This window comes from Melanaphis sacchari, unplaced genomic scaffold (assembly GCF_002803265.2).
Source record: "Melanaphis sacchari strain LSU unplaced genomic scaffold, SCAv2.0 Contig32_pilon_pilon, whole genome shotgun sequence".
Classification (NCBI taxonomy): domain Eukaryota; kingdom Metazoa; phylum Arthropoda; class Insecta; order Hemiptera; family Aphididae; genus Melanaphis; species Melanaphis sacchari.
Genome location: NW_020271199.1, coordinates 2,004,309 through 2,032,265, shown reverse-complemented (window position 1 = coordinate 2,032,265; position 27,957 = coordinate 2,004,309). Strand labels below are relative to the sequence as shown.

At 22.7% G+C, this 27,957-nt stretch overlaps 3 protein-coding genes across 5 annotated transcripts; 2 read left to right on the top strand and 1 right to left on the bottom strand.

The window, feature by feature from the left end:
* The first annotated feature begins 814 nt into the window (after window positions 1–814).
* Window positions 815–3,237, top strand: LOC112596626 (heterogeneous nuclear ribonucleoprotein A0-like). Its single transcript, XM_025342389.1, has 9 exons — window positions 815–977; window positions 1,347–1,480; window positions 1,552–1,672; window positions 1,892–2,096; window positions 2,161–2,310; window positions 2,667–2,822; window positions 2,898–2,993; window positions 3,077–3,115; window positions 3,212–3,237. Exons 1-9 carry the CDS (start codon window positions 966–968, stop codon window positions 3,235–3,237), a joined length of 939 nt encoding a protein of 312 aa, XP_025198174.1. The 5' UTR covers window positions 815–965.
* Window positions 3,238–11,416: 8,179 nt separating this feature from the next.
* On the bottom strand, window positions 11,417–16,629 carry LOC112596561. Of its 3 annotated transcripts, none has more exons than XM_025342317.1 (8): window positions 16,609–16,629; window positions 13,139–13,167; window positions 12,860–13,075; window positions 12,574–12,720; window positions 12,144–12,348; window positions 11,936–12,080; window positions 11,760–11,846; window positions 11,417–11,704 (listed from the first exon to the last, which is right to left on the bottom strand). In XM_025342317.1, the coding sequence occupies exons 2-8, from the start codon at window positions 13,155–13,157 to the stop codon at window positions 11,564–11,566; spliced, it is 960 nt and encodes a 319-aa protein (XP_025198102.1). In that variant the 5' UTR covers window positions 13,158–13,167; window positions 16,609–16,629; the 3' UTR covers window positions 11,417–11,563. The 3 variants fall into 3 exon arrangements, with proteins under 3 accessions (XP_025198102.1, XP_025198099.1, XP_025198100.1); XM_025342314.1 differs by lacking the exon at window positions 16,609–16,629 and adding an exon at window positions 13,929–14,248; XM_025342315.1 differs by lacking the exon at window positions 16,609–16,629 and adding an exon at window positions 14,119–14,248.
* A 694-nt stretch (window positions 16,630–17,323) lies between these two features.
* Window positions 17,324–21,911, top strand: LOC112596553 (protein OPI10 homolog). The gene is made up of 3 exons (XM_025342305.1): window positions 17,324–17,748; window positions 17,909–18,038; window positions 21,292–21,911. Exons 1-3 carry the CDS (start codon window positions 17,698–17,700, stop codon window positions 21,714–21,716), a joined length of 606 nt encoding a protein of 201 aa, XP_025198090.1. The 5' UTR covers window positions 17,324–17,697; the 3' UTR covers window positions 21,717–21,911.
* The last annotated feature ends 6,046 nt before the right edge of the window (window positions 21,912–27,957 follow it).

The window sequence follows — 27,957 nt, the reverse complement described above, 5'->3', positions numbered from 1 at the left end:
ATAGAAATAACTAATAATTGTATACGTGCTCATTGGCATTACCACACATTATCTTTAACCCAGCATTGTGATCCCTGTCAGTATTACTAAAATCATCATCTGATAATACTTCCTCATCTAAAAAAGAGATTCTGAGCACATAGCTGAAGTGGAACAGTTTGGCTGCTACTAAGTACTGTTCCCTAACGATTGCAGACGTTTAACCAAATTAATATTTTTTACGGGAACTCGTTCGATTAGGATCAGTTGGAATCGGACAAGAATATCGATGTTGTACTTACTTGCCGTACAAATTGCATATTAAAAAACTGCATAAGTAGGAAAAATGACATGACGTGTATTCGGCGTGTCGCCCTGGCCATAGTTGTCAAAATGTATGAATATAAATATATAACCCAAAACACTAAATATATATTCATAACTTTCGATTTTTTTTTTTACTTTTTTGAACACATAATTGATTATATTTCCAGTGTCTTATGAAATATCATGAATATAACACATTAATTTATATTGAATTATATTTTATAATTTTTTTTTAAAAAGGGTGTAGCTGATTTCGTGCAATTGGCAGCGTTATATATAGGTACTTCAAGTTATCGATTTCATGTTTTAGGCAACAGCGTTGCTGATTTCATAAAATCGGCGATTTCCCGCCATTGTTAAAGAAAACATTTTGTGCGTTTTTTAAATAAGTTGTACACACTGTAAATAAGATGAGTTCAACAAACAATATTTGAATACGGTTTTACTTCACACTATTACACACAGACGGCCATTGCGTCTTTTATCCAAATTCCGAGACTTAATCTCATTGTACAGTATAGTGAGCATTACTCTCTTTTTTGTTTGTAAATTTAATTCATAATTATAATTTTTTAAGATTTGTCAATTTAATTGACTTACGTTACATTTGAATAACGTTTACGGCTTTTGTTTTTATTACGATATTCCTTATCGACAACATGGATGCTAACGTAAGTAGACTAAATGTTTTTCAAAAAAATATATTGTATTTTGTACTTAATTACCAGTCTTCTAAAATATTCGAATAAATGAATTCCAATAAAACTATTTAAATACTTTCTCTTGTATTCGAATACTGTTTTAAGTAAATTTTTGAAAAAGTATTCAAATACGTATTCTGAATACTTTAATTTGTATTTTTTTATTCATTAAAAAATACTTTTTTTTGAACCAGAAAAATAGTTCAAAACCATTCCAAAACTGACAAAAATTAGCAGAAAAATAGTATTCTTATAGTATTCGAATACTTTTTCAAATATTCAAATATGTATTCTGTAATTAGTAACTACGTTAACTAGCGATTTTTTTTCAACCGATAGAACGAAGAACATATCAGACAGTTATTTGTTGGTGGTTTAAGTAATCAGACAACAAATCAATCACTTAAAGACTTTTTTGCACAATGGGGTCAAGTTGAAAAAGCTGTTGTCAAGAGATACCCTGAATCCAATCGGTAAACAATCGTTTTATTTTATTTAGTATTTCAATAAGTCACTAATCATTTTTTAATGCTTTAATATCTAGATCTCGGGGATTTGGATTTATTACTTATTCTAAATCGTGTATGGTTGATAAGGCCTTATCAAATAGGCCTCATATATTAGATGACCATGATGTGGAAACCAAACGCTATGTACTTCGTGAAGTATGAAATTTGAACCTTATGTTTTTACCTTAAATATTTTTAATTTATTAAATTAATGAGAAAAAAAATAATGTTATATATTAAGTGAATTTCTTAAATATTGGAGTAATTAATCATCATAAAACAGATAATATGACATAAACCCCAATTAAATATATCAAAGAATATAACTAAATATATTTAGTTTTAATCCTTAAAACATTTTTTTTATTATCTTAGGAACATAATCAATCAAATATCGCCACTCAAAGAAAAGCAATTTATATTACTGGTATAAATGGTCAATCAGAAAATGATCTTTTAAAACATTTTGAGCAGTTTGGCCCTATTAAATATATAAAAATATTAATAACAGAATCAGATAAAAAGAGTAGATATGGATTTGTTAATTTTTATGACTCAGACTCAGCTTACAAAGCTATTAGTAAGTAACTCCAATACACATTTTTCTTTAAATTAAACTAAAAATAAATTTTTGTTTAAATTAGTGAACAGAACACACCTAGTTGCTGGAAAAATATTGAAAGTTAATAAAGCTTTTGATCGTAAAAATGTTGCTGGTGGCTATCAAGGCGGTAGTGATAGAAATAAGCGAGGAGAAATTCCTCATAACGAAACAATGGGAAGATACTATAATAGTAATTATGAATCTATATATTATATATTTAATTACAATTTTATTAAACATTTAATTTTTAATTTTATTAAAAAGTCTATTCGTGGATTTAAAATAACTAAACTGTTTAACTATTATAATAATACATTTAAACAATTTAAAATTAAAATATTCTTTTGTTACTTAAATTAATTTTTGAGATAAAGGATGCAATTTTTTTTCTGTTAACACTATATTGATATTATTTAGCCAACACTTTTATAAATATGAAATTATGTATTAATAAAGTATCATTTATTTTCTTTATTATACTTATTATTATTATTATTATTATTATTATTTTTTTAATGAAATTTATAATATTTTTTTTTCTTCTAGAATCAACTGGTTTTAAAATTCATGGCAATGGTGAATATGGAAGTAATATAAATGCCTTGAAATACTATGGAAATCCATGGAATAACAATTATCCAGAATATTTCAACCAAGGAGGTGGAAGTTATGGTTGGAACATTCCTAAAATGGAACAGCCTAGTAAGTTATTGAATTATTTTTGAATGTAAATATTTTTTAACATTAATTTTTATTTAATTGAACTGAATTTTAAAGGAACCAACAAATGGGGTCCGAATCAATTTTATGGCTGTCCCCCAATTAATCCATGTTATACTTCAAACAATTGCGCTACAACTTCTGGACACTCAGGTAATTTTATTATTATGTTAGTTTATTCAATACATATTTATAAATTATAACTAATATTAATTTGACTATTTTACTTTATTTAGGCTATCGTTCCATGAACATTACTGGTCAACAATTTATTGGTAAATTAAGTTTAAGCTTTATCTCCATGCAACAATTGAGCCCAAATTAATTTTCTAATATTTTACAATTTTAATATATTTTTTTTTAATTATTAGGCACAAATCAACAAAAGAAAAAATAAGAAACTCATCTCAAACCACCCATTAATAAAGTAATAAATAAGTAATTTATAATACATTCCCATTTTTGTCTAATTTAAATTCAGTTTAAAAAATATTTAAGTACAACAATGGTATAATTTTTATTGTTATACTTTTTTTTCAAACTACATATTATATGTATTTAATTTGTTGTATTTTTTAATTGAAATTAACCTTAATATTTAATATATTTTAATCAATCTTATAAAAAGGGAAATTGTACTTCAAATTGTTTTATTATTACACTAGATTAGAAAGGTAATTTAAAATGTTATAAATAAATTCATAAATCACAACTAATATAGTTTATGTATCTAATCTATATATGTAAAATTTCCAAATAATTTAATTTTTACTATAACAATTATAATGTACTTAACCAGTTATTTTACTTAGACATCTCAACATCATAGTTTTTTGTTTGTAATTATATTTAAACTATATATAATTATAAATTTAGATTTTAAGTTTTAATCTTTAAATTAACACTAAAAACAGATATGTTTTTGTTAGTAATAAATTACTTATCGCACAAAGGTGGCCAATGACAAGTAAAAAAAAAAATGTAAACTTTTTAAGTTAACTAGATAGTTAATTGTGTGATTAACCTATTAACTTAACAAATAAAGAATCGATATAGCTCAATATTTTTAATAACAATTTAACTTAATTTGCTTAAGTCAATTTGTTTCATTAACTAATTATAAATTATTTAATCAGGGTGCTTAATTTTTAGATCAAAACCATTGTTATAGATAAAAATGTTTGAAAAGTGTTTCTTATCAATTTAGATACAATACTATAATTTATAATATTAATAATAATAAATTAACTGATTATCTGTTTGATAAAATTGGGCAAGTTAATCATTTTTTTTAACTAGTAAAATTAAGTTACTTAAACATTTGAGCTAATATGTTAAAATATAAATTAAGTTTTTAAAATATCCTAAATTAGTTATAAGTTAGAATAAAAGTTAATAATCTTATAATATAAATGTGAAAACTTGTTTAAATATAATATAATATTACATTAATTAATAATCAGGTATTAATACCTACTGTGTATTTTATATTAATAACTTTGGTTTAACCATGCATTAAAACAAACATCATCAGAACATTTAATATTAATTATTAACCAGTTGGCTCTTAACAGTTTTACATTTTATGGAGATTTTCTAAGTAGGTAAAGAAAAATTAAAAAAAAAATAACTAGTCATTTTTTGTTTTTATCATGTTAGATTAGATTACTTTACAAAATTCAAATTATTAAGTTATAAAGTTATCATGAAATAAGACCAACTAGTTAGTATCTAGCTTTGATACAGGCACAATTTGTTTTTATATTGAACACATTTAATAACTTTGAATAATTTGAACCTTCAATTAAAAATAAATCAATATTTATTTCCACTTAACTTTCCACTTACATACAAATGAATTGTCATTTTTGAGTTACAATAAAAAAAATATAAAAAATAATCGATTTTTTTAACAAAACCAATTTATAAAACTTGGGTATTTTTTTCCAATACTCTAATTATTTAAATATTTTAGACTTTCCAACTAAGCTCATTTTTTATTAGAAAAGATATTAAAGTTTAAAATTAAATCATTCTCTGACAAATTTTTACTAATAATATTAAAAATATTATAGCATTTAAAAAAAATGGAATATTCTAACTGGCCACTACCATCATTGTATTCCTTAAAAAGATAATTTATCTTTTCTTTTATATTTAATCTGTAGTGGTCTAATAGCTGTTCAACTTTAGTTTCGCCTGCTGCATTTTCATATAGTATATTTTATTTATTTTTATTGTAATAGCTTTTAACAAATAAAATAAACATTTGTGCATCTTTTTATTTTTTAAATTTAATTTTTCTATACTTACAATTTTATAATTTTATATTTTAGCTAATTTTTATCTGAAAATATAGTGTAAATTTAGTTATATTATTTAGGTAAAATTATGATGTCATTATCAGTTCATTCCGTAGGTATAAAACTGGTGAACTTCTAAAGTTTAAACTTAAAACTTTTATTGACTACAATAAAAATAAAACAACTGTTGATCACGGAGATCAAATGGTTTCATATTATTAATTTTAGAGAAAAAGCTTAAAATGGAGGGAAAAAAATGTTTTTTCATTTATTTATGGTAACAGTTGTGAATAGTTACATATAAAGAACAGAATAAATCAACACACAAAAATTACATTAAGGACATTTAAAATTAATTTGGGCTTACAAATGACAGAAAAAGTGGTTATAATCAAAATAACTATAATGATACGATTATGAATCGGCTGACAGGACATTTTATTGCACATATACCATCAACAGCATCAAACAAAACTCTAGAAAAATCTGTCAAGTTTGTGCAAACAAAATAAAATGTATAAGTGGTAAAAGAGAAAGAAAGAGACTACATTTTATTGCAAGCAGTGTGATACACCGTTTTGTGTTGACCATTGTTTTGAAAAATATACCATAAATAATTATTGGCTCTCTAAATTAAAAATTATTATATTAAATATTTTATTTAGGAATTCCCAGTAATTTTATTATTTTTTATGAGTTTGTTTTTATATTTGAATATTTTGCTAATAACTAAATTATATTATTTATTATGAATAAAGAAAAATATTATTTTTAGTTTTATATAAAAAAAAAAATTGATTGACTTTATTTTTTATAATTTTTGATCATGTTTTAACTGGTAAGAAAAATATGAAGTATTTAAATTATGAAAATTATTATTGTTTTTTATTTTATTTTTTTTTCATTTATTTTTTTTTTTTTAACAAAAACTACAAAATGTCTACTTTATTGTAGTGAAAATATCGTGAAAATTGACTGAAACACAAAAACATAATGATTGTATGAAAAATAGTAAATACTACTCATCTCCGGGGGGAAAAAGGAGAGAAAATTCGAGGAGTCTTTATTGTACTTAGTTGTATCACACACATCGTGATACGTATCGAATATATGAAGAATTAAGATAAATAATTCAAAATTACTTAGTAATTGCATTTGCTTGGATCTAAAATACATTAGTTCTATAAAAGATAAAGTACTTACAAATGCATTACTAGAATTTTCACTTCTAACAACAATTGATAAAATAAAAATACGCTAGCATATGAATTACAACAATTCGCTTTACAGTTTAATTCTATTAATAAAATTTTTAAAGACACATTCGTATTCTTAAGAGAAGAGTCCTAACCTCCTATTTATGAACATGAATTAGATTTAGATCAAGACCAAGTATCATTAACTGTTGATTCATTCAATAATTGTAAAATATGTAGCTAATAACTGTTTACATTGTACTTTCAATGTATTAGGTAAAAAATATTGAAAGGCAAGCTTATCATTTTTTGCCCCCCTTTTAAGTTAAATATTATTTAAATAATTTTTAATTTTTATAAAATATTTGTGTTAAAATTACTACTTTTGTACAATTATACAAGAAAATTATTTCCCATGTTAATTCAGATCAATATTATCAATATTACCACAAATTAATATAAACTAATTTAAACTTTGGATACCTATTAATATAATATAATGATTACTTTTAAAACATGAAATAACATATTACATTGATATTAATAGTCTTATCAGTTATAAAATAAAAGTATAAGTACCTTTATATTTATTATTTAATTTTTTTATTTTTATTAAGATATGCACAATTTGTATTATTTAACACAATAAGTGTATGTAATGACAGAACAAAAATACAATGAAAATAGGAATAAGAAGCCACCCATTAGTGGTACTTGACAGGGAAATAATTTAAATATAAAATATAAAAATATAGAAGTGTGAAATGTCATCTGATCTTATTTGATAATAAGAAGTAAAACTTCAGGTGGAATGTATTAGATAAGTTGAATATGAGAATATTTTTAAATAGGTCAGTAAATTATGATTAATTTTGGCCCCCTCTATAATAAGAGCCAAGTGCTGCCTATGGTTTCATGTTTATTAAAATCAAATAAATTGTTATAAATTATTTTATTTATAAATAAAAATTTTTTTTGTACCTATATATATATTATTTAAAGTGTACCTATATAAAATATTATTTTATTTTATTTTTTGTCTATAATTTGCATTATTATAAAATGTGTGTTTTTTTCATTATACTTAATTTTTATCTTAATTAATTACAAAAATGAAGGAGAGCGAAGTTAACAGTATTTATATAACCTAAAGGCCCTTTGATCAGATCACAGATTAGGCGTTTGGACGCCAGTTCAATTCTGTACATAATTAAGAGTGTAATAATTGTTGAACATAAAACTAACTATAAAAATTATATTTTGAAATTGTCTACAATCATAATTACTATAATCGATTTAAATAATACAATATTAGTTATTACAATAATATTATACTATAATTATTAATTAATTATTCTATTAAGGAATTCAGTTAAACCTCGATATATTTTAAAAACTATAATATAAAAAATAAATTTACTTACGTAATTATTTTTGAGTGTTCTTTAGTTCAATTTATTGTATGATTATCTTGAAGGCCATTCTCAGTCATACAACTAAAACGCGTCTACAACTTTACTCTAGACAGTTCAAGTAGTTCAACGATAAATAGTATCTATTTATTTTCATGACAGTTGCTATCTTTAATCAGTGATCTTTATTATTCAACTACGGCGTACAACAGCAAAATTTCGCGAAAACATCATCGTCTCTTATCGCCTATTGGTTTTCTACAAATTTAAAAATAGAAATTTCCCAAGAATATAATAAATATAATAGATCCGGCCCTGGTCGTAATTAGTATTTTTGTGCTTACGCTGCGGCAGTTATTTGACAGAACGTTCATTTTTATATTAAAAACAATAAAAACTTATTACCTACAATCTCAGATTAATCAAAGCAAATATTCCAAATTATAATTGAGTTAAGTCTTTTTGTTTCATTATCAAATGAAAATATTTGAGATAACTTCAAGCTATTATTATAAAATATTAAAACCATTCACAAATCAAAAATTAAAAGTCTACTTCTAAAATTAAAATAGTTATTTACTAATTTAAAAAAATATTTATTATAAGGACATATGTTTTACATGCCTATTATTATAAAAAAAAGTTATTACGTTTCACTTAATTTTCCAAACTATGGTTTTAATTTTATTATTAATAGTTCAAAGAAATTTGGTGGACATTCAATGCAATAAGTTCAGGGTAGACTGAATAAAAAATAACAAAAAAAACAAGGAAAAAATAGTTCGAAAATTCGAAAAGATTTAAAAACAATATGTATTATTATTTATTAATGTGTTCATTATCTTTGACTGTTACCATTAACCACTGTTGTATTGTAAAATATATACTATTTTACTATCAGTTGATAGTAAAAAAGAATATGAACATTATTAACTCTTTTAAATTTTATTTTTAATCTCAATCCAAATTACCAACTGGCATCCACAGTCCACACAATTCATCCATAAATATAATGCTCATTAGGTGTTAGGATTCTTAAAGCAAATATCGTCTAAGATTAGGCTTTCTACTGTGAATAAAAAAAAGATGACTTGCAATAATATCAATGGAACTTTACATTATAATGAATAAATTATATTATATAAGCTATCTACTTACTAGGATGTTATAACTTATAAATATAAGCATTTTTAATTAAATATTTATATAATTGTTTTTACTTAGTCTTATATCATTGACTTACCATATTTATTACTACGCACAATTTTAGTTCATATAATTCTGAATTAGTATTATTGACTATTTAAATTAATTTGCATTGTATTAGTTTATATTTATTGTACATTACACCTTGCCCATATTCAACAAATAATAAAAAAATATTGTAATTTATTGTATGAAACATGGTAATGTAATATGGATGTATCAATGTATAATTTTATAGTTCTATATGTTAGATTTATAAGTTTTTACTTAACAGTAAATAAATAAATAATAGTTGTAAATTTGTTTGATTATGATTATATAATATATTAAATTTGTAAAAACTTTACTGAATAAAATTTTCAGTTTCTTAAAATATATATATATATTATGGTTTGTTAATTATATTTTATTGTATATCCTAAACATCTGCATATAATTCATTATTTATTTGTTATGAGGTTGATTTATTTGAGTTCCATATACCAAAGCCTTAAAAACCCATTATCATTTTATAATTCATCATACAAATACAACTATGACATAATAATTTTATATGCAAACATTAAATCTAATATTATATATTAATATATGAAATTGGCATAACAAAAAATAAATAAATAATCTAATTACCAAATAGACATGTAAAAATAAAAGTAAATAAATAGATATGTAAACTAAAAAATAAATTAACAAATTGGGTAAATACAGAAGTTTTTGGTAACTAAAAATGATAACTTATTAAATCTAAAAAAGTACCTATACACACTCAATTACCTCAGATATTAAAAACAGCTCATTTTTTTTTTTTTTTTTGTAAAAATTGTACTATATAAGAAAACCGAGAAAAGAAATGGTTTCCTGAAGTTATCTTTTATAATACTTTAGTTGAAACTATAAAGTGAATTGCATAAATTGATAATGGACAAAATAGTAGCTAAATGCATTTACGTACAATAATATACGGTGGCTTGGCATGACGTGTTGGGTGCTACCAATCGCGGTTTGCGACTGGGAGTAAGTAATGGCCACAGCTACTAGCTCTTGGATGGATGATCATCTGGGTTCATAGTGGTTAAAAACCTTGCCACACATCCATGTGTTTACTATTCAACCGTAACAATCATAAAAAAAAACAACTTACCATACCAACCTTACCCCTACCCACAGTTTATAACCCCTATAACAGCCAACGGCCCTAGTTGTTGGACCTAAGTCCAATAATAAAAATAAAAAAAACGCTATATATATATATAGGTTTATGAATTCAGAAAATATCTATTCACATAAAACTATAAAATGTTCACATAATCACATAAAGAATAAAAATTGTTTTTTGTGTAAATAATACATTAGGTATATAAAATTCAGTGGAAAATAATGAAAAAATTAAATATAAAACTGTGTTTAATATAAATGATTCAGTAGAATACTATCTTAACAATCTTAGTAATTAAAAATCTAAGGTTATTTATATATCTAAAATTATAATTTGAAAAATAATCAATTATCATTATAAATCATGTATTGATGCTTATAAATAAACATAAAATAAATACTAAAGTAAATCAGTCAATCTTATAATTAAATACTTAATTTAAAACAAAACATAATTAGTAAATTAATCACACAATAAGATAACATTACTGATTATGTATCACATTTTAGCAATTTCTACTAACTATTATTTTTTAAATAAAAATATAAATTTATCTGCTTAAGTTTAAATAGTGTACGATACTTCAAAACTAAAAATATTTGTTATAGTTAAATAATTAACCAATAATACATAAATACAGTATTAAATGATAACAAGCAATATAATTATCGTTTAACAATATAAATGAAATCATGTTAATAATTCAAATTTGAAAATAGTAAAAGAATTTATTTTAAAGTATAATTAAATTTTTATCACAAAATATCAGAATCATTGAATATTATATCCCTGTATGTTTTTTACAATAAATAATTGTCAATTAAAAAGCATAATTTATAAATATACAAAACATAAATATTACTATGATAATAATAATAATTATTATAGTAAAATTATAAATTTAAACAAATAATAAAAATCATTTTTTTTTTTTTAAATTAAAATACTGTATGAATAATAATAATGAAATATATTTCAAATGTAATAAAAGGGTAAAATTGTTAGCAGTAGATATGACAGAAATATAATTTAATAAATTATTCTGTTTCATTATTTACATGAATTTAAAGAAAAATATAAATTTTTAGGGTTTTAAAAACTTCAAAACAATTCAATTATATTATACAATTAAACAATATCCAAGTAAATATTAGTAATTATGAGCTAAATTGATTTAAAAAAAAAAAAATACAAAATTTATCAAAACTATACTTTAACCATAAAATTATAAATTAAACTATTATACACAATATCACTTATTTTTAATCAAATATATATATATATATATAATTGTAATGACCAATTTTTTTTCTTATTTAGATTATGTTAGTTGATATAGTTTTCAAGATTCTATTTAGTTTTAATATAGCATAACTTTATTACTATTTTTAAACATGCTATAAACATCACATAAATATTTAATAATATTTACTTATCATAGAAATATTGTTTATGAATCAAAAATCAATTGTTCATCAAAAATAGTATCGTCTTCTTTGTAGGGGTAATAGATTTCCTGCAAAGGAATTTTCCAGACAGCCATAGTGACGTTTGTTACTTCATCAACAAGAATAGATCTATATTTTATTTTCTAAACATAAAAAGTCATTAGCAATAACTTTGATAATCATCAAAAATAAGTTTACCTTAATGGCAGATAAATTATTTTCATCATAATTATCTTTACATCTTCTTTTTTCAAACACACGATCAATGAGACTATGAATTGTTTCCTGTTAATGGATAGTGTTTAAAATTAAATTAAATTATTGAATCTATTGTAATAATTAGTATTTTAAGTATTTATTTTTAAAAACTTTACTTTAGCTAAAAACAAAAGAATATCTTTAACTTGACTGTTTAAAGTAATATTCCATGGAAGAACTTCCAGTACTTGTAACAATAATTTTTCTCCTAAACTACCATGAAAACTTTTTCTTCTACATATTTCAAATCCTTCATATCCCCTAAAATCAATAAATATATAGATACAAATATTTACATCAAACAGTAACAAACAATTGTCATACCTTGCAGATAGCAAAATTGATATATCATTAGCTCTTGTTACACGTGCTTCATTACATTTTTTTATTTCTTCTTCAGTTATATTTATATTTAATTTCAAATCTACGATTGTGTTCCGAAGCTTATAAAAAATACATTTTAAATCTTTGCTATCAGATGATAAGTCTTTTTTTGTAAAATCAATAGTTGCTAAGGCAACAGCTGGATCTAAAAATCATTTTATCAATCATCAGATGATAGAAATTACTATTTTATCATTAATTACATTTACTTGATTTTTTTGAAAACTTTAAGTATATAAAATAACTACTATTACTTGTATTTATATAAACAATATAAATGTTTAAAAACTTATTAAACTTAATAAATTAAATAATGTATTTTATTTTTTAATTGAAAAAATCATATTATGAAACATAAACCAAATAATACCTGATTGTAATAAATCGTCTTCTACATTTGTAATACTTCCAACAATTTCATTTTTAAACGTATCTTGGAGTTCTTCGTTTATTTTTCTAGTTTCTGAGTTTTCAGTATTACCTAATTTACTGAGTTTTTTGATAATATCTTTTAAATCTATAACAATAACATAATATATATTAGTAAATTAATAATACATTTTAAATAACTGGAATACATTTTGTAAAACTATGGTTTATTTATTTATATTTTTTTAGGTGCATTTATAAGCGTTTAATTAGTTATAAGTTCTTACAATAGTATAATAGAACTCGAATAAGAGTGACCTTATAATCTTTTAAGACATATAGTATATGTTTGATAGATATATACTGGTGTTTATGTAAAATTGCAGCTTTTTTAAGTTGGTGAATCAACAAGATCATTTGTTTTAATAATACCGACTTAAATATCTTAACGGTATCTATGCGTGGTAATCTTTCACCTAAACCGTGAATAATTTCACAAAGTTCTGAAAAAAAAATATAACTTTATTTTTAACACATTGGCTTATACCAAAAAAATAATTCCATACCTATGGTAAAACGATCCATTTTTATATTTCTAAAAAACAAACAAATAATGTTAAAAAGATACAAAAAAATAATTAATTAATAAATTAGGTAAAATGAACACAAGCAATCTTTAAAAACTTCAATATGGTAGATTTACAATAGGAAAAATATATAATGCAGCTCAATTATAAATTAACAAACTATTCTAGAACTAAAGCACAATTTTAAAAAACAAAAAATAAATGGCATAATCAAGACTTTTGAATGCTATTCTTTTATGGTTTATTATTATTATAAAAAAATTATAAGAGGAACACTTAAAAACACAATTTATTCTTTTCTATGTATGTAGTACGTTCCAAATAATAAATCACTCATCAAACCTTAATGCCCAATGAGCTGTGTTTCACCTATATATTTAAATTATTGTAAGTTTCTTTATCCACCATAGACTCAAAAACTGCAAGACCATTTACAATAAAAGTTATATTAAAAGAATTTTTGATAATTAGTAAATGATAGTAGTTTAATTTTTCAACTAATATAGATAGCTATATTAGTACTTTACACATAAATTATGTTTAACGAAAACTGAATAAATTTTTGTTCATATATGTATTTGATTACAGACAACAGTGTACAATTAATAATAATAATGTAAAGATATGTAAACATTTAATTTAAACTAAATACAACAATTGGTATCAAATGTTTGTTTGTGTTCATTTAATCCATAAATATTTATGGTGAAATTTAACAATAGCAAAGCATTATTGGATCCGCCAACTTATAAATATATTATAAATTTACCTGTAGAAAATATCATAACAATGAAAATAACATCAATGCAACGTCTTAAAAAAATTAATAAACGTATAACAATTATCTGTGCTTGGTTATTCAAATATGGATGGAAAACAAATCATCGACGACGAAAAACTCTTAGATTTTGTTCAAAACTAAAATTAATTAAAATACTATACAACTAGTATGTACTTACTAACAAGGCATTAGATCGTATTAACATTATTAAACCACATTACTCATTATTTGTTTTCAATATTTTGACGGGTATCGTGGTATCGTTACTAACGCGGGATAATGTTATATTCGGCCGATAGAAACGTTTTGCACACGTTGGGAAACGGTGATTAGTGATAACTAGTTATATCATTTGGAGAAAACACAAAACACTATGCTTATGGAGGTATATCAACTGTACCACGGTAGTACGGTACTCGTTAATCGCACCTCCAGCGGTCGTTGGCCGTTGCGTTTAAAACGCCAAAAAGCCAAACGGTCTTTGCAGGTTCAAACATTAAAATCTATTTCTTTTACATAAAAAATTCAAATTCAAGATCTCGAGATCAACATAATCAGAGACAGAGACAACACATGCGGTTGTGACGTCCTATCAAATAAATATAATTTATTTTGTAATTTATTATGTCCGAAACGCAATTCAAACACAATTTTAGCAAACGAAAATAAATTTTAAAATATAGGTACCTATGAAGTGTATATTTTTCCTAAAATATGTCAAAATTTATAAAGTCAAGTTTTGTAATTAATTTCATCACTTCACAAAACGAATTCAAGTATATCATACACATATAATAAACAACAAATACTAGGTACAAATAAAACACATTAATGTTTTGATTACTATTCACGACAACGGAGTAGTTAACTGTAAATTGTATTCCCGCTATTATTTTAATAATTTAATACATGTAAATAAATTATATTTATTGAATAATTTAAATCTTATAAAAAACGTTTACATTTTTGAAAACCACTATCTTCCATTCCAGTTTTTCAGATTTATTAGAATAACATTATAATATTGAAATGATTAAAAATAGTGGTTATTTTAAAATTAAGACTTAATAATAATTAAACTAATTAAGGTCAATATTATTTTATATTATATTAGTATATTGATACATAAATTCATTGATATTACCTATATTATACTATACATAATAGTAGCGTCAAGTCTTATAAATTTAAGTTCGATTTTTTTTTAACTTTTCAAATCTCAAATCACTTAATATTTAACATTCAAAATTCGAATGGCAGTACTGGTACTTGGTAGCCGATAAACAATCACATATATGTAAAATCATTTTGCCGAGTTAAAAACAACCAAAACATTTTTTCACTACACTTTAAATCTATTTTCAATCAAAACCTACTAATAATAAGAAGAACAATCACTCTATTTGAAATATGTATTCGATGCCAGTGATACATAAAGAAAGTTGTCTCAAAGATTTAATTTGAGTTGTTTTATTGCTTATCATAATCATCCATTTTTTGTTAAATATTATTATGATTATTTTCTTATGTTTTTCTGTTTCTTGAGTCTTAATTTCATGTTGTAAAGTGATTTTCATATTATTATTTAATACCTATTACTGATTTTATGAAATTTTTATTTTAATGAAATGTATCGACATAAAAATTATCTATTTTACTTAAACAAGAAATACCCATGTTAAGAACTTTTACATAATTGTTATTATGTAAATTCTTAAGTTATATGTCTAAATTAAAAATCATAAAATTAAATAAATACAAAAAATAAGAAATTATTAAAATATTTTTATGTTTTATTATAATTTAATGCCATTCAAATTAGTTAATGTCCTTAAACCTAAGTGCAATTTAATGTTTTTATAAAATAATGAGTACTGCAGTACATATAGCTTACAATTAACCTTCTTAACTAAGATTTTCATTAATAATGTTTTAAAAAATACAAAAGCTGGTGTCATACACAAGTAGGTCTACAAGAATATTGGGTTTTGTAAATTATACATTTCTCATTTTCATTAGACATATTTTGAATGTACTAATAAGATTTAATACAACTTAAATTATAAGAAAATAATAATAAATAATAATAATACCTTAATTTAAATTTAAGAATTTGGATGTAACTCTTCCAAAATTTATATCAATAAAAAAAAAATAAAATAGTTACAACTTATAAGCTAAATAAGTTGAAGTATAGTTAAAATAGTTAATTAATACTTGAAATAATACAAATACAATCATTCAAAATAACAAATTCTAAATGTATTTAATATGTGACAAAAAAATGTCTAAAGTGTATTACATTTCCTCGCAAATAACTTGGGATTATCAAGAATAGGCACTTGGAAAAAAACAAGGCTGTTATATTTTCATCTATTAATCAATAGTAAATAATATACTAGTAAAAATATATTATAGAATTATATTAACTACTAAATAATTGTGATATTAGGTATCCAGAACCTTTTGTTAAATTTAATAGGTTTTACCATATCAAAACATACAATTTGACAATTTAGTGGTCTTATTTATTTATGATATTATAAATTTAGACATTTTGTAATATAATTGATATGTAAGTATTTATTAAGTATGTTAAACATTTATCAAATGCATTTTCAGCAATTAGTTAAAAATAATATGCTCATAAATTTTTTTTAAGACTTACTGTAATTTTTCTATACCCACATTCAACATTTATGTTTTCTATTTCTTTATTGTATTATTCCTATTTGCAATGCATGAAAAGAAAGAATTATTTAATCATATATAGTTTAAAACTACACTTTAAATAATTTTTCTTTTTACACATAACAAATGATAGTGATGAACAAAATTTAAAAACTTGACAGCAAACTCAAAATTAATTATTTATATAAATAGGTACTGTAGTATCATCTGCTGGACTCTTTGTGTTGCAATAGTATGATAGGTATTTGACATTCCACTTTAAAATGTAAATGGTTAAAGATAAATATAACTGAATGCATTTAAATATTGAATAATACACTTGGGGTAAATAAGGTATAATATTTAGAAATAACTTGTTTGAAACTTAATTTTAATACATTATTTTATTTTTTTTTTTTTAAATAATGGCTTAACAATTAGTATAAAATCAATGAAAAAGTTCTCAATTAAAAAATATTTGTACAGATATATCATAAAATACATAACGTACTTGAAAATATAGTATTCCAAAATACATAAAAGTTCCAAAAATTTAAATTTGGGTTTTAAGTATTTAAAATGGCAATTGTTAATTATTAGTTATTACTATCAATTATCAATGATAAAAAATTAAAATTTATATCACATTTCACCTTATCACGAGGCACACACATGTGCGGATGTGCCGAACGGACGACACTGCATTTTTTATCACGTTATCTGTCATGAAATTGTAGTATTAGCGTGTAAACCTCGATAATAAATTTGTTTGATCGCGAACTTTCTAGATCATTCACTGGCCACTAAACTCGTCTCTTTTATACTTCTTCTGTAGTATGCTACTCTTCTGCTCTTTTTTCTTCAGCCTCATGTGATTCGAATTAAATATTCCTAAAATACGCTTAAACCTGCTCTTGTAGCTAATATTTTCGCTGTTGTTTTTTTTTACACGTAATTTGAATTGTGCAATCGTCCAGCCATACTACTATCCTGTTTGACGCGAGTCCGATCCATTTATTATATATTTGACTATTTGGCGATCTGATCAATTTCGTTTGACAGTGATTTTGCAAGGTGATTTGTTACTATGGTGGACGCAGTGCCTGCTATGTTTGGCTTATTAGTCAGCGGAAGACTGGTGAGTACTTTAATTGTGTAATCTGATGGTTGTTTACAATTTGTGGCCTATCTGACTATGCTGTATGAGATTTCCATAAAAAATTTTATTCGATATCTATGGAAACAAGTTTTCTATATCTATTTTTTATATTTTCACCATGAAAATGTTTATTATTTAGGTACGGACAGATTTTGAACGTTTAGAAGAAACAAAATTTATGATAACTATCAACTCTGCTGAATCTGTAAATTACATTTGTGTGTTTTTGACCGGTCTTGTGCCATTTCCTGAGGGAACAGCTGGTTCAGGTAAGAATATGTCATAACTTCTAAACAAATTATAATTTTATAGTTAAATACTAAAATATAATTCATAACATCTAAAAACGATGTAATATTATTCTTAAAGAATTATTATTTAAAATATTTAATACTTAATAGTTGAACTTCATGTGAAACAATTTTATTTTAACTTCTTAAGTGTCTAAACTTGGTTAAAACCTGTATTAATGGATAATTTTTATTGAAAGCTATAATAGGAAATTTTGCAAGCAAATTTTAATAACTTTTAAAATTGATAATCAGTATTTGAAATCTACCTAGTTTTAAAATAAATATTTAAGCACATAATAGAAATTAATTATATCCTAATTTTGATAAATTATTAATGTGGTAGGTACTCCACTTCTGTATTGAGACACATTGGTTACATGTTATTTTGTTTCAATAATCCAAAGTAATTAAATGATGCATACACATGTTTTGGTGATTGGTTACTGATTTATTAATACATATAAAAGTATAATTTTATAACTTAATAAATATATGTATAATGACTTTAATGTAAGTATGAAATAATAATTCTTACAAGAAATACATACTTATTTAAAAAAAAAAAAGTATATGTTTATCTAAATTTTAGGAATAAAATAAATATTTGATTGTGCTTAATTTCTTACTTGATATAAATTACTTCAAAAATACTTTACTTGATAAAAATGTTTGGATTTTCCTGTTTTATGGCCCAGATATATTGTGAGTATTTAGGCTTATGTTATAATAATTATAAGTTTATTTTGGCAATTGAAGAATTGTCCCAACTCCCAATAAGTAGTTGTCTTATTTGATTGGTGTATTGGAGAGTATACAACGTATACCAGGATTCCTATTTTTGGATTTATGCGTATACCTTAAACAAAATTTGTCTATTATGGGCATATGTCAACTGAAAATGCATGCATTTATGGATATGTACAAGCTTCTAGTTTATCATTAGTCATAAAATAAATAGTAATAATAATAATAATATACAATTATTATTTTATTATGTACACAATTAGGCTGTCCAAAAATAGCCTCGACCCCATTTGAAGTTTGGAATTCAGAAACTGCTGAGCGTATATACTGTCTGTTGAGTTTAAGTACCAATTATTAATATCAATATTATTAGTTTAAAATGTATGCGTCCATAGCGGGTATTCCAGTGAATTTTATGCTGTTAGAATATTTCTCACTTTCAAATCAAATCTTATTGTTTACATCCTGTTTATTATTAAAATCGCAACTTTGGTTTAACATAAAAAAAAATTCTCAGTTATACAAATATTTGTTGGATAAAGTAAATAAATTTATAAACTATAAAAAAATAAATAAGCAAAATTAAATTTCAAAAGTGTGCCAGTTAAAAATTATTTACGTTGATACATATTATACATGTGAATAGGGAATGTTTGTTATAAAAGATAAAGCTTATTAAACACTATTATAAGCTTTAATATATTTTAAGCGAAGTGAGAAAATTTTTAAGGTACCTATAATATACTACTTTTAGGTGTGTATACCCATAAATTTATTTACCATTACACCACTGATATTAAATAAGATACTCTAATGTTTGATAACTATTGCAAACTTTGAAGACAGTTGATTAAATGGCCTTTGTGTTCTTGGTTAATGAAACATAACATTCATACAGAGTGTATTAGAAATAATAATTTTAAATAGTAAAATAAAATAATAATTACACAAAAGTTTGTACAAAATAATTTGTATTATTTTAAAAGCTACAATTAAGTATTAAATGTTAAAATATAAATTAATAGGTACCAAATATTCTTATTCATAATATTTTTTTTATATTAATAGGTACTTACCTACAAACCATACTTTTTGTCAATTATATTGTCTTGATTTATCAATTATTAATTTTAAAAAACATGCACTACTGAAAATATTTAAAACATGATAAATAAAAATCAAAGGTAACATTATTAAATAAAATTAACTTGGTTAATAAACAGAATTTACTGACAATCATGAAATTTTTGTTTTAACATTTAGTAATAAAATGTTAACACATTTTTAAGTATTTCTTTATATCTAATTGTCACCAAATCTAATAATTTGTAACTATCTAATAAACTTTTTTTGGAACATCTAATATTTTTTGTTAAAATTATTAATTGAACTGTAATAGAAGAAAAATGTATTGTAAATTCAGTAACTTTATGTTCAACAAACTGAATTACCTTAATAACAGTATCTAAACATTTGACTAATCTTTCTTTATTTTTTCAAATTTTTTTTGGTTTTTAGTTGTGAGATCCATAAAAATAAAAAACAGAATCATTTTTTTATTGTGGTTTTTCTACTTTTTTGTAGTAAAATATTCTATTTACTATGTAATGCATAATATGCATATTGCATTATAATAATGTTGTTTTACTTACTCAAAATATATTAATAACTGATAATCAATGTTAAACTAAATTAATAACAAGACTTCACTATCTAGTATGATATAGAATTTTTTGGAAACCCATTTTCATAATTATTAAAATTAGTTGGTGAAAATCATACTAAATTTTAATATATTTGATTTTTTTATCAATACTCAATAAATGCTTTCAACAACTTTAGTCATTAGTGATGATATTATGTATTTCTACAGTTAAATTTTAATGGATCAATCGTATGATAAATGTATCATAGTTTATTCATTTGATCAATTTTAATGTAAGCACGTAATTTGTATAAATACCTACAATGTATATTATTTTATAAAAATATTAATAAAGTGACCTTTCACAAAGGATAGCTGGAGGAAGTTTTTATTTTCCCATTATTCTAATCCATACTTGATTATGTTGAACTAAACATTTTTCCATTGCTAGATTATTAAATGTATTTAATAAATGTTTCTATACTGACACAGCATTAAACAATTTCAGTTCTTATGTTTATTATTATTATTTTTTCTTTAAAAAAGCAAATTAAGCTGATAAAACTTTAATAGAATTTTAATTAACACATAGGAATACCAGTTCTACAAAAATTTAAAATAACTGAATTATGTTTAATAAAATAAATTTATCAAGTTTAAAAATTGATTTAAAATATAAGAATGTCCCAAATCCATTTAGAGTAAAATTTACTCTAATTACTATATTTAATATAGTATTTAAATAACAATAATAATAGTTTGTTATAAATATTTTAATAATTGTATTATTACAGGTAACACTTAAATTGTATATATTTATTTATGTCTGTTTTATTTTAGTGTACTTCAGTTGGCCAGATGAAAATGCAAAACCGAATTGGCAACTTTTAGGTATTTTGTCCAATAACAAGCCGTCTGCCATTTTTAAGCTTTCAAATTTGAAACAACATTTTGATGTAACAAACCAACCAACAAATGCATTTAGCCAATTCCCATCCATTTCTATAAATGCTCAAATTGGTATTTCCATTGAACCTTTATTAAATGCTGAATTGCAAACAACCAGCATAGAACCAGCACAAAATGTATCAACATTTGTAGAGTTTACTCAAAAAATGGTACAAAATTTGTATAATTATGTATCTAGTTATGCAGTTGATGGTGGTCCACAGCAGACACCTATGGTACCACTTTACTTAGTTCAAAAATGGTATGAAAACTTTGAGAGGAAATTAAATTTAAATCCAAATTTTTGGAAATCCTAGTATTCAATTTTTAATATACACCTAGTTTTTTTTTTGATACTTAGTGTAATAGGATTTATTTGTTACTAAAATGATAAATTCACATAAAATAATATATTATGTAACTATTTTACAAGTAATATACAAAGACTGTCTAAATTATTATTAATGATAGTCTTTAGGTTTAAGATATGTGCCTTAAGTTAATAATAAAACTTATCTAAAATATGTATGATGTGTTTACTTTTAAATACTTAGATTATGTTTAATGAAGGATTCATTTTGTTTTTTGCTATACTTTAAATTATTATAATTTTAGTACCTGTAAAGAACCAAAAGACCTTTTTTCTACAAAAAAAAAAGTGTTCATTAAAAATATAGTTATTTATGACAAATGCTTGTAATAATTATTTTAGATAAAATAATTTTAATTTACTAAAAAACATAAAAGTTTCATGACTTATTTAATAAAAAAATGTATATTTCTGCAAAAATTAAGATAAAATACTAATACAACAAGGCACTGTACTTGTTTTTTTTAGTAATTTTTAAAAAATATTTTAATATTATTTTACATTTAAATATAATTTTTTATTTTTCTTTTATCTATGACTAAATATCTATGTCTATTATTTTAATATACCGTTTGCAAAACATTTTTTTGTTTGTGTTCTATGTGTTGTATATCAAATTTTTATTTAGTACAAATGATACCTAAAAATTATATAATTTTACTGTCATATTTCATGATAGAATAGGTGACCATATTAATAATGGACACTTTCTTGCAATGACTAGAAAAAAAATGTATCGATTGTCAAAACATAAAACAATAATATCATGACAACATAATTTATGTTGTAATTAAATTTTTATATAATAATATACCTGTTATAAAAAAAATCATACTTATGTACCTTTGTAATTTATTAATTTTACAAATATTTTGATGTTGCCTGGAATTTTTCTAATTTACAAAGTCGTATTTCTGTGATAAATCTATTAAATCTAATAATTAATTTTTTAATAGAAAAAAATTATTAAATTCATTACAAGGATAATTTTTGAAATTATTTTTTATAATAATTATATATATAAACAAATAACAATGTATATTAATACTATATATTTATGCATAAAAAATATGTACAGTCGGCATCGGTGGATCTGCACTTAGCAACATACTTTACCGAGACTATCCTATGTAATATTTAATTTATTGAAAATACCAATTAAATAATTTCTTAAATAATTTAGAGTAAAGGTTAAAATAAAGAAGAAATATTCGAAAATTAAATTATAACTAAAAATAAATTCGATTGCATATTAAAAATAATTTTATATTTTTTCAATCACTATGTATGTATGTAAGAACACATTATATACAACGGAAAACAGAGTTAATTAATAATCGTTTTAGTGTTTGGACTATTATACTAATATTATTGTTGTAATGTTATTAATATTTATTTTTATCGGCGATTGATTACGTCGTAATTTCGGGGAAAATAAATACCTACACTAAAAATAATCGTCTTAACATGATTAGATTTTATAGAAAAATATCTAAAGCCAATTTATTATAGACGACGTTTTTATCAATCAATAGCTTAAACTAGAGAGTCTAGATAATATATATAATATAATCTAATAATTATCTATGGTCTCTAGCTAAAACCACTTTTTGATGAAAAATCGTATAAAAAACAGAAATACGTCGCGTTTAATTCTGATTAAAAAAACAGGACTATCCTGTTTTATATGTTTATTTTTCTATGATTTATATCAGATAGAATGAATTAAATTGGTTTTTATTATTATTATTTTAGTTACCTTCATATATCATATACGTTTTTATATTTTTATAAAAGTTAAAAAAATATATATACATATATATATATATATAATTTATTTATCATCACAATAAAACACAATGTTTAAAATTCCAGTTAAGATATCATTGTTTTTAAAAATAATGAACATTGTTTTACTATTTGTATTGACATGTTTTTAAAGCTGTTATGCTATAAACTTAATTATTAATTATTTAATTGTATGAATAATTGGGCAAATCCAAAAATCTATTTTCAAAATTTGTTATTAGATTTTAAAATTTATCTTAAAAAACAAATTACCAATTTATTTTAAAAATACTTTACCATAGTACCTTCCACATACATTTATTTATTAGGTCTGTAGATACTTGGAAATCATGGAATGGAATCTAATAGATTCTAAGCACACTAAACAAAGCAATGATGAATGAATGTATGTGTTTTTTGTGGGTGTGTATGTGTGCATTTAAGTAAATTTACATGATAAGTTATTAATTCAAAAATGCTTCGGATTTTAACTTTGAGGGTGGTCTCGGATAAAAAAAATTTGATCTAGTTTGTATTTTAGAGTGGTCAAAATTAAAAATTACCAGTACTTCTCAAAATAACTAGAAACAATTAACGAAAGTTCAATGAACGAAGTTCAGTTTTTGATAAAAATTATAAAATTGATTTTGTTTTTTAGATATGACACAAAAATTTTGTTAGATAATTTTCTATACATAATATAAAATTTAAAAACAATATTTCTCATTAATATACTAATTAAAAAACATTGAAATTACTTAAGTACGTAGTCACGATATTTTTTGTTAACTATTAATAAATTATGAATTTTGACAAAATTCGTTAAACCTTGAACATTTTCAAATTACTTAGTATAGGTAGTTGGAAATTCATAAAAAAATTTCTTTGTATAAATAAAGAATTTAAAAATTTAATAAAAGGTTTTTTGTCAGTTTTTCAACCTTAATAAAAAAATTCTACCGGAAAGTCAAATTACTTTTTTATAATTGTTTAAATTTCATATATTTTAACGACATCATATATTTACCGGTAATATAATTAGCCAATATAATTTTTCTTCAAACGATTTTTGATACTTTGTTGTGATTAAAAAATGAATAACCTTGATTACAAATATTTCTGATCTTTTTAAGTTATTTATAGACCATTGAAATTTAAAATCATAAAAGTTTTTAAATTATTTAACAGTAGAAAATGAATGAAATATAAAATTTTTATAGCTAAGGCTTGACAATTTAATACAAAGTTCCTTAGAAGTAGTTCATACTGAAATAAAAAAATGTATAAGCATATTTTTTTTTTTCATAAACATTTTAAGTTCAAATTTTGATGAAATTACAAATTTGAACTATGAATAACAATATTTATTATATTTTTTTTATAGTTCAAAATCATTCTTGAGAATATAAAGACAAAAATCTATTATTAGATTTTTCTAATATCTTCTAATTATCCTTTTTTGATTTTACAATTTGGTAGTGTTTTAGCTCAAATAGTGAAATTGCACTACTCAGAAATAGCCGATTTGCGTCAACAGGTTTTAACTTTACCTGACTTCAAAAGGCAAAATGAAACAATAAATTAATTTTGTTCCAACATAAAAATATATTTACAAAATACTTACCAGTTACCTATCTATTTGATATTTCGATATTATTGTAGAAATCGTATTACTGTGAAAATGTGTTTTTAAATGAAAATGACGATAAATGATGATTGAACTTAATAATAACCATCTATACATTTTATTTTAAAAGATATTATTTATTTATTTGTTTTCTGTAGAAATCACCAACATTGCAACATGTTAAAATTTTTTTTAAGTAAGTAGCTGTTTCATTTTACCTAAAAATATTGGTGACTTTAATCAGTTATTTTCTATTTTCATAATTTTTGACCAAAATAATTAATATAAGGGCTTGAACTACTCACTAATATTATGTGACAACAGATGCGTTTTTTGTAGACCTGTGCAATTTTTATTGAGCTCAGAAAACCAATTATGAAGTAATAATAGTTCAAAAAATCATAACAAATCACCTTTAATAAGTTAAGTTATATATTTTACCTGTTAAGGCGCAAACAAAATTATTTTTGATGGAACCTACCTTATAATTCATTTATAATTTTAATGATTACTTATATAATTACATAAACAATTAAAATTTTTTAAGGTAGAAAAAGCCATATGACCGACTTTATTGCAAATTAATAAAACATATTTTTGTTTCTCTTTCGTTTTATTGAATGTTTTATAATTCAGTTAAATTATTTTAAAGTAGATATGTTTTGACGAACTGTTTGTTCATAAATGTATAGATTTTCGGCCATCACACAGTAGGAACATTTTTTTTTGCACATTGCCTACGATTTTTACTAGATTTATTTATTAATAATGAATTATTATTACCTATTATTTTTTTTTTTTGCATACTTTTAAGTATTATAAAGATATTAGCGAATAGCGAACAACTAATTGCCATTTTATACCAATAAATAGAATAAAAAAAAATTTGGGTTGAAAAGTTTGAACTTTTAATTATCATTTATGTATAAAAAAAATTAACTTATGATTGGTCGAGTCAATTTAAATCTATTTAGGTTGGAACTTTTGACTTTCATTAAGAAACTATTCTTGTTGACTTTTTAACGTTAAATTCTTAATTAGTTCATTAACTCTATACCAAAATGACTCAAATCAATGCAATTTCTGCAATCTAAGAATAATATATATATAATATAGTAAAATTAATTGTAAATTTTCTGCATTAATTTTATACGCACAGTAGTTAGTGAATAGTGACCCAATGGTATATTTATGATCATTTTTTGTCTGGTGAAGGAGATTTTATCTTCGTTTTTTATGCTAAAAAATAAATTTGTGATAACAAATTTTTGATATATTCAAGTCTCTGCAGAGGTAGGTCCCCTAATTTCCAACCATAAATATATCATTATACTCTACAGTAACATACAATATACCAATGTAATACCACTCATTCATAGTATCAAAATACAAACCTTGTATTTAAAATTTAATAATATGATGGTATCTGGTCTGGTGGTTTGAGGTGTACCTTCTCGTATAGTAATTCACATATTGTAGGAAAGGATAAATAATATTACACACCTAAGAGTGGTAGAGTAATAAATTATTTTATCAAAGCTCTTGCATTTCCCACCTACGCAGGCGAGCGTATTGTACATGGTATTAAATATATACTAGTATAGATACTATTGTCTATTAGCATGGAAAAACAGGAATAAAAATATACATAGGTACTAATTATACCTATTGACCAATCAAGTAAAAGCAATGCGCGCGTGGAAAATGAAACATGTGTAGCAAACGAAAACCAGCAAATAATGATAAAAATATTATAATAATAATTATATACTTGACAAGTACAGTAACACATTTTTTTTTTTGTTTATGTTAACCGCTTATATTTGAAAAAAAATTAGTTGAAAATAAATAAGTAAATGATAATAATGACAAACATAATATATCATAATATTATACACTTATATACGTGAAAAAGCGAACGACGCCTAATAAAACACAAACGAAACTAAAACTAATTTAATTTGAACAAAAGCGATAAATTAATATTGATTAATATAATTAATATAAAGATTATAAGATTACATTTGACAGAAATGTTAAGGAAAAATAATTTAGAGAATATTATTCAAACAAAATATAAAATAAAAATCGTAATAATATGTATATATATATATAGATGTATATGAGGTAGTAAAGATAAACACAACAGTAAATAATAAACATATTACTGCTATGATATTTTAACCCGTTACAAAAAAATTAAAAAAAAGGTTAAATCAAATCATATCTAATAATAATAATAATATTGCATTATCTAATAATAATAATAATAATAATAATAATAATATATATAAATATTGGTTAACTACACAATTTAAGAAAAAAAAAAACACGTTTACATTAATATCAATGTAACAATAAAACATTTGAGATTTTATTATGACTTTGATCTTACGCGGTGACAAGAGATGGGGAACGGGGTAGGGGTTATAAGTAATGATGTACGTTTTTTTTTTTCATAAAGTTTGAACGTATAGGAGGGTACATATGTATATTAATAAATTATATAATATATTACTTAAAATGATAGGTATATCTATAAACATTATATTATATGTAACAGAGAAGTAAATAAAATGGCGTTTAAAACGACAAATATATATTAATATATATATATGTACAAAATAAGTATATTATTACGTACGCTCGTTGTACGTTTTTATATAATATAATTAATTACGGTTAAAGAAAAAGTATCTACGGAAGAAATATAATAATAATAATAATAATTTTTAATAATAATAATAATAATAATAATAATAATAATTAGATA